The sequence below is a fragment of the Empidonax traillii genome, unplaced genomic scaffold, assembly GCF_003031625.1.
Source record: "Empidonax traillii isolate 1590-97213 ecotype Southwest subspecies unplaced genomic scaffold, ASM303162v1 scaffold837:size744043, whole genome shotgun sequence".
In the NCBI taxonomy this organism is placed as follows: Eukaryota; Metazoa; Chordata; class Aves; order Passeriformes; family Tyrannidae; genus Empidonax; species Empidonax traillii.
Window position 1 is genome coordinate 406,771 of NW_020956030.1, and position 14,927 is coordinate 421,697.

A 14,927-nucleotide genomic window follows, 5' to 3' on the forward strand; every position below is an offset into this window, starting at 1 on the left:
CGGCGGGCGAGGTGCGGGGGAGCCCCGTATTCCCTGGCCCTGCAGCTGCTCCCCGCTCTGTAAACCGTACTGGGGAAACAATTTAGCAAAGAGTGGGTTTTAATGCTTATTTAATTTCTTCCCTCCCACCGCTCCCCCCCCCCCCCCCGGGTTCGCCCCGAGTGGGCCCGCCGTGCTTCCCCCACCACCCCGGCGTGACTAACAGCTAGTGGGCTCCCCACTCACGCCGGCCGCCCGAGGCGCGGCGTGGCGAGGACAGGGGGTGTTACCTGGCGGCCCCGCTCGGCCCGGCCCGGCGCGGCCCCGCCCGCCGTGGCCGCGGTAAGTGACAGGCGCGGCGCCCAACCAGCGCGGCGGGCCGGCGGCGGCCCTATGAGCGACGGCGGCGGGGCGGCGGGGCCGCGCTTATATGGCTACGGCAGCGCGCTGCCGCCGGCCGCGCTCCTGCGCCGGGAACTCGCCGGGGCGGCAGGGGTGGCAGCAGCGGAGCGGCGACATCGCGGGTTGGAGGCGCCGCGGTGGGAACGGCCGTGGCTGGCGCTGCTCCTCTCCCTTCGCTCCCCGCCTTCCCCTCCGCGGTGGGGCTGCGTGGCGGCACAAGTCCCGCGCCCGGCGATCCTCCTCGTCCTCAATCTGTCGGCCGCCGCGGCGCGCACTGCAGATCGCGCAACGGGGGAGAGGGACGATTTGACGCTGCGACCCCCCCCCCCCCCGCCGCCCATTTTATTTTGGTTTATTTTATTTTATTTTTTATTTACTCTTATCCGTCCCTCTTTCTTTCCTTGCTACGTTCCGTGGTCTTTGCCGGCGACAAGGACAGCAGTGCTCCCCGGGGAAGCCGGAGCCCTGCGGATGCGCCTCCCTGGGACCGCGGGAGCTGACTCGGAGTGGATTTATTGACTCGCGGGTGTTTCCGAGCTCCCCGAAACAGTCCGGGCTAGTGTCCTGCGGATTGCAAACTGCGGGGAGCAGTGAGAGACACGCAGGAGGAGCCTCCCGCCGAAGCTGTGTCCTTTTCCCTCACCCCTGTATTTCTCCTACCACCGTTTATTTTACCCTGGTGTGGTTTTTTTTTCTTTTTTTTTCCTACTCCTTTTCACGCGAGCCTTAAGACACTGTGAACGCGTATGGCGCTCTGGATTCAAATGGGAGTTGGCAGTTTGAGTGACATCTTCCAAGGCAGCCGGGAGACCCCCTGTAAGAGGAAGAACTGAGGCGTTTGCATTTTGTTTTTGTTATTGCTGTTACTTCGGAGGTAGCTTGGATCTTAACCTCGCAGGAGATATTCCTACGTGCGAGTGGCATACATGACTCAGTAGATCTGCTTGCAGCGCTCGCCAACTACATCGTCGACTCTTAGCTTGTGATTTTTTTTATTATTATTATTATTCCCTATTAACCGTCCCAGCTGTTGGGATACCGGGCACCCACCCTGCTGTTGCTGCTCAGGTGCGGGGGAAGGCGCACGGCGGAGTTGGCGAGGCTCCGGGGAGGGACTCGGTGCCGCCTGCGACCATGGCAGCGCGGAGGCGAGATGCCTCCGCCTGGAAGTACTGCTGGGGAGCCGTGATGGTTTTATGCAGAACTGCACTGGCGCGGTCCATCGTTTTAGACCCCATATATTGGAATTCCTCCAACCCCAAGTAAGTTTCCATCCCGCTCCCGTCCACCGTCTCCCTGGGGGCCGGCGCTGTCCTTCGCGGCCGTGTGCGGGGAAGGGACGGGACGGTGCCGCAACCCGGCTGCGGGCGCCGGGAGACGCGGGGACAGGGTGGGGGCAGCAGCGGTGAGCGGCGGCTGCAGGGGACTCTGGCCAGGGCTGGCGGCAGGATCCGGCCCTCCCCAGGACGGGGGTTCTGTGTGACGGCGGAGCGCCCCGTCGCCCCTGGTCCCCGGCGGGAGGGTCCCAGGAAGGGGGGCTGGCCGCGATGGGAGGGGGCGGTGGACCGGGAGCGGGATGGAAAGTGGGGCGGCGGTAGCAGGCTGAGACCTGCGGGCGGGGTCCGGGCTCGCCCGGGCTAGAGCAGCGGCGGAGGCCGGAGTAGCCGGGCTGCCTGCCCTGGGCTGCCAGGAAAGGGTGATACTCTTCAACTTCTCCGTCTGCAGATGCAAACTCATCCCATTGACTCCAGCGAAGTTACATCTGCTTATAACAGGGCTAAATTTGGTTGTGGAGTTGATGGTATCAAGGCCCATGTCAGTGAGTAATGAACTAAGCATTACCCATCACACAACCATTTAGTGTCATTCTTCATTAGCAAACCCAGGCAAAAATGTACATGCGTTCCCAGGACTTCACTGTTAAAGCACACTCTTAAAATAGAAGCGTATCCTTTAAAAAAGTTCTCTTTACTTAAACATACAAAATTATTGCTATTGGAAAGAGGAACTTCTGGAAAGTGGGCCGTCCTTCTAAAAAGAAGTCTGAGGCAGTGATAAAAAGCTAATTCTGCTACTCTTTTCTCCCCTTGAATTTTTGACATACAAAGTGAAAACTGTCTCTGTGCAGTTGTGAGATCTTTTGAACTTTTGCGATTATAACCACTAGTTTATAAAACAGAAATCACAGTAAAAAGAAATAGTCTAATGCGTTTAGGGAGTTTTAAACCAGTGATGCAACACCAGAAATGGGTTAAAATAATTCCTTTAAACGCATGTTCTATCTTCAATTATAGATATTTAAAATTAAGCCATATGCACTGTGTTAATTGAATTTAGAATTTCCCATTAAGTCCAGTGAGTACACATCTTGTTTTCCCAGGGGACTTTGTAGAGGAAGTGTTATGTGGTGATGAGACAAGAATGAATGGAGTATTTCCTGGATCAAGGATTAATTCTGCGTAGGTGGCAGGATCTCCAGGAGTTTGGTGAAGATTTCAAAGTTTGAATTAAAAGTAGCATCTCAGGTTTATCAAGTAGCCTTGCCTTCCAGGCATCATTATCTCCTGTTGTTTTCACTGAAGGAAAAAAAATCGCTACAGATTTCTGCCTTTTTTTTTTTTTTTTTAAAAAATAATGTGAATACTTGCTATATTTCTGTAAGACTTCTTTACCGAGTAGTTTTCTGGTATTTCTTAAAAAACGCCTGACAGGAACGCTATGGACTACTCAATTCGGTGTCTTTATTTGTAACATTAATTGACAAATGCTCATTTTGTATATGTACCAGGTGGGAAGCCTGTTAAAATAAACTTAAGCTCCAGTCACTGGCTTAGCACTTGCATGATGCTGCATAGTTGAAGCCTTTCTTTGACTTCAGAAAGACACGGCATCACATCAGAGGATAAAGCGGCCTGGCCTGTTATAAAGCGGGCTTTATAAGGCTCTTTAGGCTCTCGAAAGGCAAAGGCTACGAGCCGGGGTTGCATTGCAGGAGTGGGCCTGCTGTGCTGGTGGAAAACAGCCTTGGCTCGGCCTTGGAGGAAGGGGAAGGAAGGCTTTTGCATCCTAGCCCTCGCTGGGTTTATGCCTACAGAGGTCACTCTTCCAAAGCAGAAGAGCCGGATGATCCGAGCTCTCCTCCGCCAGCCCCAACCTGCTTTCGCCTTTTTTAACTTACCTTGATCGCGTTTATTAGCCATCGGTGAAACGAAAGTAGCCGAGCAGCTGAATTCAACGATGTTACAGAGCCTGGGGATATGCTTCCTTTATCAAACACGATTTGTGTTTCCATTTAGTTAATTCTAAACTGTTTGATTACAAAAAAGGTTTGAATGTTGTTAATGCTAGATCTAATGATAATATCTAATTACTTTTTCAACCTAAATGCACGCTTAAAAATAGGTTGTGTTGCTGATGTAATTGAATTTTCTTGAGTGATTCATTGAGGCTTAATCACCACAGTGAAGAAGTACACTATTAAAATTAGTCTTTTCAATTGCTAGGGCTAGTGATTTATAGGCCACTTGGAGGCCTGGAGTTTGAGGAGGCTTACAAATGCATTCCTGATATTGCTGCCGGTAAGGCAGCTCCACTTCTCAGAGCAGGATTTCTTACTAATTCTTCTCACAGTTGTTTGCCTGAAGGATACTGAATAATTTCTCCTTAGATGAGATTGTCCTCACTCTGGATTCAAGCTGAATGTTAGCTTGAGAAGTAAAGCTGCTGAATAGATCTTGGCATGGTATAATAATAAAGCTCCTTTCTAGGTTTGAAATAATAACTATCTTTGGTACTGCTTAATTTATTCAGGGAAGCAGTGCATTTAACTCTATTGAAAGCCTCAACACATAAATCTGCTGAACAGGTAGGCAATTAAATGCTGGCAGAAGTTGTTAGTCAGGTTAATATGTAGTATGAAATAATAAATTTTATGTTAAGGTGAATGTATAAACTGAATTGGTTTTGCACTGAAGTCTAGAGGTTATAATTTCTAGCAGGTGGCTGAGATGGAGAGCATGCAGTAGCTATTTGAACACAGAGCTCCCTCCCTTGTTCCCCACCTCCTTTCTGGAGATCTGTTTTATTGCCTCGACCAAATCACGAGGTTGAAGTGACCTCCATAAAATAATTACACCTGTGACTTCATTACTTGGGAGGTTAAACATCATTGTTGCAGATGGTCTTGGTAAACTCTACAGACTTATCATCTGAAGAACTTTAGATCTCCTGATCCTGAAAACACTGAGGAAAAAATACTCTGTAGCTTTAACTCCCGTTACCACTTTTTAAGGGGGGACTTTATGTCTGTATTGTTTCTGCCATTGTTTGCCTGCCACTCTATGCAGATAGCACGGGTTACCTCAGTTTTTCCTCGTTAGGGCTCAGCACTGCCTTTGATACGCAGGGCTGCACGTAGTGTTATGGGGTGCCTTTTTTGTGGAACAGTAGAGGAATCTCATTCAAAAGAGCATTGCTTATGCCTAAGTATCATTATTCCCTGCGTGCTATAGGCCAGCGAGCAGGGCGGTTCTTCATAAGGCATGGGGAAGGTTATCCTCACAAGTGGTGCCTTTGACACTGATTAAGTTAGGTTATATAGCTGTTTTTCTCTCCCTCTGATAACCAGTTATATATGGGATGTTTCACAGCCCGCCTCTGAATGAATGCTAACATGTCAGAAACTGATAAAATAAACTACAATTGATGACCCTGTTGCATGTTCTATTCAGTAGCATATAGACTAGTCTGCTTTTCATTGTATCTGAAATTCTTATTTTTGTAAGTAAACAAATGCACATTCACTGCGGATTGAATAGCCCCTTGAACTATGCTCTGCAGTTTGCATTTGGGTTAATCTTGTCGGTTTTAATACAGAGAGAAAAAAAGGAGAAAGCACCAGGGGTGGAATTGTTAGTGCTTTCACATCCACATTCCTCACATTTTGTCAGGATGATAAACTGTAGGTAATGGACAGCCCTTGTTTCACAGGACCGGGCTAGCCAGACAGAACACAAAGAGCTTGCTAAAACGATATCTCACAACATGTTTGGGAGCCTCACAGCTAGACAAAAATTTATTTGGGACTCCTGTGCTGTGGGACCGCACTTTCTAACCTCAGCAATTACAGCTTCAAGCTGAAGAAACAGGAGTGGAAGGTTAAAATGATTTAAACACATGCTCCTAAATTGTACCCAAAACATAGCTATTGACACTTGGCATGCTAAGAGGAGGAACGAGTGGTGGCTTCCAGTTCATTTGGTATCTCTGGCATTTGTAGCCAGGTCTCTGAAGCACAAGTGAATTAGCAAAATTAATTCAGAATAAACTGAAGGCTGATTTCTTTAGCACATTATTTTCTCCAGCCTTTTATATGCGCAGTATAATTGCTATATTATTTATAGTAATTATCTTAAAGCATGTTATCTGTAAGCTGTGCTACGTTATTTCACTTTGTTTAATGAAGTAATTGCTTTTGGAGAGGCAGTGACTAAAAGTCATGCTAAAATCACTTAAGTTCTCCCTCTTCCCACACACAAGAATGTTTCCCTCACCCCCTTTTTTTTTTTCCCTTTTTTTTTCCTCTTCCCTGTTTTATTCTGAGGAGATCACATTGCTCGAGGTGCGACACTTTGGATCATCTCAAATTCGGCCAAGGTTCCCGTCATGGGAAGTCAGCAACAGAGGAGCTGAGGTGACTGCTGTGACACGCTGGCAAAGACAGGCCTTTCAGCCCTTAGCAGCAGCCACAGGCAGGCCTGTTTTGGGGACTTTTTTCTTTTTTTTTTAGTTTTGGTCTTCATGTGTCAGTGCAAACCTGCAGTACTTGAAATTGCTTGTTGCAAATGAGAAGAAAGTGTTCTTCTGAGAAAAAAATAGTGATTAAAATGTTATTCATGTTTGCCTACTGTCTGTCTGCCTTGGCTGCTGACATAAAGAAACCTGTTTTTCTGGTCATTTATCATACATCTACATGGATTTCCTTATGAGCTCATTCTTTGTGAGGCGTTGTGGAAACTTACATAGGAATGTTAAACTGCTTGAAATATTTTGATTAAAATACTCAGTGCCACTGAATATAGACTTTTAACCAGAACACTGTTGTCTTGGGGGAGGGGAGGTTTTTTGGGAGGGTGGGGAGGAAGCAGCAAGGGAGAAGAGTTTATGGGGGAGTTGCATGAAAAAGCAGAGGAAGGGAGGATGGCAAATGGACAGTGTTAGAAGAGCTTGGAAAAAGCTCCTGTGGCTTCATTGTCTCTTTAAAGCCAGAGAACACAAAGACAAATGCAGTTCAGCCTTTCTCCCATGATGGAAAATGTAAACCGTTGACACAGCTCCCATGTTTAACTTGTTTAATTCTCATTTTAAATTCAGTACTATACCAGCCGTGTGAACTCTGAAGATTTCTTTAGTAATCCATTTTGTAGTTCCGAATCAAAAACAAAGTGAAAAGGTCTGACACAATTTGCTTTTATTTTTAGGCAAATCAACCCTGGTCATAGTTAATAAGGGGATTACAACCCAGACTAGGTCTTTACAGATGTAATGTAAATCAAGGGCAGAGTATAAAGAAACTGATCCCTTTTGATTGAAGTATGGTAAAAAGGCATAGAGAAACTAGCAGCAGTAATCTGATTGTATGGCAATAAAACCACCATTTTCTGTCTTTCAGATAAAAATAATGTGGTAAATCCATGCAGTTCATAAGATGTAAAGGCAGATAAAGGGTGATGCCATGGCAACATATAGATTAGCTTGATGTTAGAAATGACACGTCTCTGAAAGGGGTGTTATAAACTAAGGGCCTTGCTCCGGGCTGTAAGGTATTATGTGAGAACTGCACAAAACTTGGGGGCCGGGATTAGGAAGTATGAAAGGCCTACTTGTGGCTTGGGGTGGTTGAAGCGGTGAAGAAAAGCTGCTCAGTTCTTGCTCATTGGTGGTGTATAATATGGTAAAGATAGATTTCATTTACTGCTTTTTGCTGAGATGGGGGCCGATTAAAACTTGAGATGGCTGCAATTGTGTGGTGTGGAAGATTTTCCTTTTTAACTCCTGCCCTAGCAGCAGCCTTTCTGAAGAATTGGCTGCGCTTGGGGTTTGTTGCCTTAATCTATTAGGGCTTCGGGCAGTAGCATGCTGGCAAGGCAGAGACAGCAGAGGGGATAGGTAGGATTGGGGTTATCTGGAAGGAAAACAAAGACCTTTTGATTTCAGCTGTGTTTCAGTCTGTGGTCTCCATCTCACCCTCCATGGGAGCAGCAAAGATAAACACGCTGCATTGTCTATGCCTTGGCCAGGTGATACTTCAGAGCATCTCTTGTGTTTCCTGTCCTGCAAAAATATAAAAGAAAAAAACCCACAAAACAAAACAACCACAAACAAAACAGCATCCATTCCTATTTACTAGTCAGGCTGCAGATAACCAAAGGGATCTGGCTCGGTCTCTAGGTGGTGTTTATTTTCGAAAGGCAGGCTGAAATCTAGAAATGAATGAGAGAAACATCTGCCTCTGCCCCCCTCAACTTATAGTCACTCGGATGAGTTTGCTGTCGGTCCCTTGAGTTCAGCCTGCAGACAATTTAGCCATGTTTTGTCATTTATTTTAATCAATCTGCAGCTGTAAAGGTAGTAAAATACCTCTCCTAGTGCAGCTACCTTGATTTGTTTTTTCTTACCTTTTCTTTTAAAGAGCCTTCTAAATAGTTAATACCTGCTTTTCTACCCAGCTGACAACCCTGAACACCCTCAACTTAAAGTCAGCATTACATTGCAAATCAGGGGTACGATTCAAATGAGAAATACCTACTTTATTGCCTGCTCATTTGTCTGCTAAGGGGGGAAAGAAAGCACTCAGCATTTGTTAGGCACAGTCTAGACACAAGAGGAAAAAACACCGAAGCCTACAATAACAGTTGTGTCTTTCTTTAGTGGGAGTGAGCCTGGGATGAGCTCGGCAAAATGGAATTCATGCTGTTTGTTTGGCAGTGGCTCGGACACTTTTAAAGTGGGTTGAGGTTTTTTTGTTTTGATTTGGTTTTGTTTGTTTGTTTGTTTTCTTTTTTTATATAAAGATGTTAATTACATGCTTGAATTTATCATTCTTATCCTACCCGATGGTATGCTGGAAGTCTTCACAAATCTGACTGAAAAGGGAACTCCAGACCCTGAACTGTCTAACTGCTGATGCTGACGTGATTTAACAAATGAAAAATTAACAAGTACATATAGGGAGCCAGACAGATAGGCAGAATACAGGGGGCCTTCAGATAGGTTTCCTGTCTTGCAACTTAACCTTCACAAATCTATATCAAAAGATCCAATTCATTTGCTGAAATTCTCCAAAGCTCAGGGGCACCCTCATCTAATTTACAGGCCGGTCACATCCAAGCACCTTGCATTCTGCATTTGACAATGATTGCTAATGGGCCATTCAACTAAAGTATTTGCTTGTTAACAGGGAACAGAGCATGATAAATGTCCAGCAAGCTTGCGGCCTCCTTCAGCTTTTCAAATGCAGACTGGTGCATATTTATGGCAGGCAAATGACAAAGAGAGAAGCTGAATTACTCTGGCCTTATGCTTTCTGTTCGAAACGAGGGTTAAAGTAATTAAAGAAATAATGCAAAAACCGATGTCTTTTGTTTGCCCACCATTATCCAACGTTTAGCTTTCGAACCTGCCTGTCATGTCACATTTCAGAAATGTCCCAGATAAGGCCCGACAGGTTTGGCAGGGAGAAGTGGGGAATCCTCCAGTGAGAGCATCTTGGGCAGCGCACCCCACCTCTCCCAGCGCACACACTGAGTCCTTCCCCTCCAGGTTCCCCTCTCCTGAAGGAGTTTTCACTGACATAAACTCGAAGATGTCTTTAAAACACAGAGGTTTTGCAATTTGCACTCCCGTTCCCTAGATGGGAAAAAAACTCCTCACGCAGAACAGTGGAGAGGCTTTGAGAAAACAAGTACATTGAGCACAGTATGTTTCTGAAAGCCTAGTATGAAAACAAAATGGCAGAACAAAACCCAGTTTTGTAACGCTCCTTCGCCCTCAGATAGATCTTAAGACCCAAAACAATAAGCATACACACAGAAATTTCCTAAACTTTAAGGATCTTCAGTGTCATTTTTAATTATCTGGGGGTTTTTTGTTAGCATTTCTGTCCTTGTAAAATCATGTTTAATCTTAGCCTGGTTTTCAGAAGTCTGAGCAGAATTAAATACAGAATTACAATAGATAATTTTAAATTTCATATACGAAAATCTCATTTTGTATTTGTAGTTTCAAGTGGATAAACATGTTCAAAGCTTCTGTGTAACTCCAATTCAATTCCATGAAAATACCTCCTGTGATTTCAATGAGTACTACAAGTCTTGCAAGCCTGCAAGGGCTTTGCATTATAATTGTTTTTTCATTATAGACAAAATTTAAATTTTCTTATAATGAACAAAATCTATCATTTTAGTCTAGGAGAGGGAACATCCAGATTTTTTTTTTTTTTTTCTGTTAACTGTAATGCACAGAACTTTGCTTTGATGTGATTATATACATTGTCAGAGACAGCAAATAAGGGCAGGACCTCTATCTTTTTTGGCAATCCTGGCCAGCCAACACCCAGTGTTTATTGCGGTATCAGCATGATAATTATAGTGCAGCTGATTTAAACTTTGATGTAATAGTCTATGCTTTCTTCTGGTTTTAAACATAAGTTCCAAGCCAAAAAAGATAAAGGCTGGTCGAGGATTATGTTGCTACGTGAATCATTCCTGGTGTATGGCATATACATAACTATAAGATAGGTTTCCTACCTATAGTGTTCTTTTTAAATATCTCGTAGTTGATGGCTAAAATAAGATTTAAAAAACTTTATTTAGTAGGATCAGAGCTTTGTACACTTAAAAGCATAATCAAGTTTTACATGTGTCAATGGAAAATGAGAAGTTATTTGGCTTGCCTTACACAGGAGGATAGGTTAGATGGTGGAATAATAATGTTAGGCTGAAAAATCTGTGATGCTGCAAATTGCTTCTCTCTGTTTGTTAGCTTTTTTTTTGGAATTGTACATTTACTTAGGTACCCAAACTAGAGAACAGCGGTGGGAAAGGTGAACACTGCACTGTAAAGGGAAGTGCATTTTAAAGCTAAAAAGAGGGATTTGAAATTTTATTATTATTATTGTTAGTTAAAGCTCAGTCTCGCTTCAATGCTGTTTTTTTTTTGGATTGGGAGTTCTGCCAGACTTCAGCCTGTCAGAGCTAAGAAGACTCAAATCAAGTCCAGGCCTATTTCTGCAGCAAACGGGAATCCTGGCTCCTTGCCTGTGGATTCATTCAGGGAGATCCATCTGGCTTTTGATGTTCTGCAAGTTTGAAGCAGTTTGTTTAAGGAACCTGTGCAGTGAGCACTGGTAGAAGCACACATAACTGCGCTTCTTCTGACTCTTCGGGTGGTGCATCGTTTCGCAGTTTCATTTTTGCTTGGTGCTTGCCATCTGCTTACCTACTGCCTGAGCAGCAGTTGGTTTCTATACCTGACTGGATAAAAGTGTAAATTTGGAGTTGGGAACATCTTGACTCCTTTGGGGGATTTGCAGTCCCGTAGCATTATCTGTCCACATTTCAGTTGCTATATTCATGTTTAATTAATTTAAGTTTAGTTCAGAAGCAGAACACTTGACCTTCAGGTTTTTGGGGTGTTTCTTTTTCAAGGATATTTCTGAGCTATATAGATTAGCTGAACAGGGAAAGTCACATTGGCAGACAAGATTACTAGTCTGTGTGAAAAATGTTTCAAAAGATATTTTTTAATGGTTAAGCGTTGTTCTTTCTATCAGACAGTTTTTAGGCACTTTTTGAAGAAAACCAAAAGCCAATTCTTCTTAAATTTTTAGCTTATTGTAGTTTTTTTTTTTTATTTTGTGGATCTGTGTGTGACACCAAGGCAAGCAGGACTGCACTGTGTTCCTAGGGCCTGACTTGGGAAACTGTTCTTATGCAGAAAAATTCATGTCAAGCATGTGCTGAATGCTGAGTATTTTTGCTGAAGCGGGATGAATTTGAGCATGAGCTGTCTTGAACCAAGGCCAGAGTGAAGAGGTTTTTTGGGCTTGGACAAATACAGATCTCTCTGAAGCTTCAGTGCTCTTTTTTAAATACCAGAAAATTATGTCAGAAGCTACAGCCCTGTCTGCATTTGGAAAGAGATGTGTAGCTTACCAATAGTCAGTACCAGTGGTGATCCCTTGTGCCAGCTGGGAGCTTGAGCGGGTTCATCGGCTGTTCCTCTGGAGTCTGGCTGCACTGATAGCTCTGCTGGAACTGACTTTTCTGTGCTTTTTTTTGCTCACCGTTTGGTGTGTTGCCAGCAGCACATTTCCACTGATAACTGATCACAGAGGATGACCCGGCTGTTCCCAAGAGCCCCTGCTTTCCCCTGAGAGAGATCCCGATGTGCAAGAGGTGCACAGGCCTGGCCTCCCTGGCGGTAGAGGCTGAATGAATTGTCAGTGTCTCATGAGAGCAGGGCAATGAGCTAAAACTGAGTGTCTGGAATTCCTGTTGTCCCCAGCTTTCTGTTGAACCCCTCTGATGGACTCTTCCTCTCGGGGCCGGAATGTCGGTCGCGTGTAATGCCCTTCTGGGTGTTTACAGAGTTTTTTTAACTAATCCAGTGTCAGTGTAACTTCATTTGAGAAGCTCAGACATGCAGTGGGCCAAAAGCTGGTTCTTGGTAGATCAGATATTGCTACTACCTAGAAGGTGGCTGCGGCCATCCAGTTTATGTTGCTTCTGCAAGTCAGTCAAACTTCGGAGGAGTTGGTACACAGTGTAAGAATGCAGGATCTTCATGCTTGTGAATGGCTGAATCTGGGGTTTATTGCAAGAAACAAGTGCAGACTGATTGCAGATCTCCCATTGGGTTTTTGCTCACGGTCATTTTCTTCTTGACGTAACAAGGTTTGCCAAAATAGATTTGTTATACAAACTTTTACACAAGGCTGTTATTGATTTGACATAACTTTTCCTGAAAGTAGTGAGTTAACAACTTCTACTTCCAGTGTTTACTTATGCAGGCAAATGGTATGCAATAATATATTTTATAAAGACTGCCAAGCAGCTGAGATTTTTTCTTTGAATTTGAGATATAATCACTGATCATTAATGTCTCATCAACTAAAAGACAGTCCCCGCCCTCTTTTATAGACTTTGCTTGGAGCATGTCCTGAAACAAGATTCTGCAGGTGTGAGCAAACTGTAATTAAGAGAAGGAAGACTGCAAACTTTGGTTGGCATTCTTACATTGTGACCGATATAAGACATTTGTTTTTCTAACAGGAATGGTGGAGAAGAGCACAGAATAGCACAGCAATAGAACAATCTGGTTTGCACTTTTTGAAAAGTAGTTCTTTGGCAAATGCCAGCTGCTCACTGTTAGCTTTCTAAAGCTAAGACTTTAGTGACTTGTGGAAGAAACGCACATGGTTTAGTTTGACTTTGTGTTCCATGCTAACTACTGCTCTGCGTTTTTTCAATAAAGTACCATCTCTTGGGTTTGGCACACCCTGCCTCTCTGAGCACAAGTCAAGTAGAGCAGTGGTTTTGTGTTACACTGAATTCATAGCACAGATTTTTTTTATTTTACTTTCTTTTTTATTTTTTTCCCAATATTCAAACCGTAGAAATAGCTGATTATCTTTGCCGCGAGAGCAAAGAACTACTTTAATATTCCCAGTAGCATATTTTGAACAACAATTCTTTAATTAAAACAACATTGGTCTCTTCCTGTATTTCATGGCTAGCAAATGAGAGAAAACACCAGTGTTAATATCAAAGGGAGTCAGTTTTCATTACAGTAATGGTTCAATTGTGCAATGCTGTAGGCAGTGAAATTTAATATTATTGTGACTTGTACTGTAATTGTAGGATGACAGAGGAAAATGGATTAAGTTTAAATATAAGTGTACACAGCAGCACATGGACTTTGTCAAATGGAAGCTGAGGGTTGGGACAGGATGGGTCCCCCTCTGGCTCTGTCATAATGAATTAGTATTTTGTAAATAACTGGCCACTAGACTATAGATTTATTACCTTTTGCAGATCTATGTGGACATAGACATACATCGATTCTTTACTGACTGTAATTGCAGTGTGGAGTTGCAGAACTGGTTTATGCCTGTAGGCTTGCAGGGTATTTGAATGTCTAGGCTTCTTGTCTTCACCTTTCATGAAAATATTCTTGCCTGCCAGTTTGTGAAGTTTTCTTCTGAAGGATACGCCCATCCTTTCAGTTCAGACATTGCTAACACATGAATGGCTTCAGACTGGAAAGCCCTTTGTCATCTAGATGAATAAACCAAACTCAAGTTGCAGATGATCTTTGCTTTAGAAAATTATGCTGTAGAGACAACTAGTGTTAATGAGCAATATCCCCCTCTTTTCCAGTTGCCCATATACATGCAGATTATAGTGGAAGACAGTAATTTAAAGCATCCATTACTGATCTCTTCCATGGAAGGTTAAGAACAATCAAAGCTAGATGTTTCATTTGTTTGCAGTTTAGGCAAGTGGAAGATGTCACCGAAGCAGTGCCTGAGAGCGTACTGGTGACTAAACATGATGCCCTGTCGTTTTACTCCATATCTTCATACTGTTTCACAGTGTTTCTCAGACGAATGTTCATGTTGAAACTTGTTCTAATGTTAGAGTGCAAAAGGGGGCAGTAAAGTGCTATCCAAAAAAAAATGTTTATTTTTATGGGTGTTTTTTGTGTCAAAAGTTGCTTTTCTCAATAGGTTTATAATCTCCTGTAACGATCACATGAATATTTTCTGTTTGAAAGGCTTACAAATGTTGCCAAAGCATGTTGTGAGAATAATGTTTACCCTGTGTATTTCTCTGTACTTCTGTCCTTTAATGGGGTCCTGAAACATGCTACACATTTGTAAGGAATCAAAGGCAGGAAGCTCCCCTCAGATATATTTAGGACATAGCTATATGAAGCACTTCTGAAAGAATTCCAACTTTGTTAATCATGGCAGATCCTCATGTTGTGCACTACTAGCGCCACATTTCTGGAAAAAGCAAAATGAAAAGAATGCTGAGGCTAGGGGTTTCTGCTTGAAGTACTAAAGTGTGTAGTGGTGGCATGGGTCAAGAGTTGGGCACTCATCCAGACCCGCATGCATCATTTGTCAAGAGGTAACTAGAAAGAGCAACTAATTACAATGCACCTACTGAGTGCTTTTTCTTTCAGAAATTCCTCAGAATAAGCCATTTATACAGACTGGCTGCTACTCTCCACTGCAGCCACTTGCAGTTTTTAAACTCCATGTAGAAAGCACGTTTCTGCTGAAATGAAATAAAAAGGAGAATGTGCCTGTGTGTTTCCATGCTTCTGCATTGGAGCAAGTGAGCAATGATTCCCTGTTTGGTGAAGCTGAGTAAGTCCAGCACTGTTGTGAGGTTCATATTTCTGTAAATGCTGATGAAATGTTAATATAATACAGTTTAAAATAGAACACTGGTTATATCCATCCTCCCTTTTTTTTT

The 14,927-nt window shown here is 43.5% G+C and overlaps 1 protein-coding gene across 1 annotated transcript in view; it reads left to right on the forward strand.

Moving 5' to 3' along the window:
* The first annotated feature begins 471 nt into the window (after positions 1-471).
* Positions 472-14,927, forward strand: part of EFNB2 (ephrin B2) — a 43,788-nt gene continuing 29,332 nt past the window's right edge. Inside the window, exon 1 of the mRNA XM_027902085.1 lies at positions 472-1,643. Coding sequence (XP_027757886.1) covers positions 1,516-1,643 — 128 coding nt within the window. The 5' untranslated portion in view covers positions 472-1,515. The remainder of the gene's footprint in view (positions 1,644-14,927) is intronic.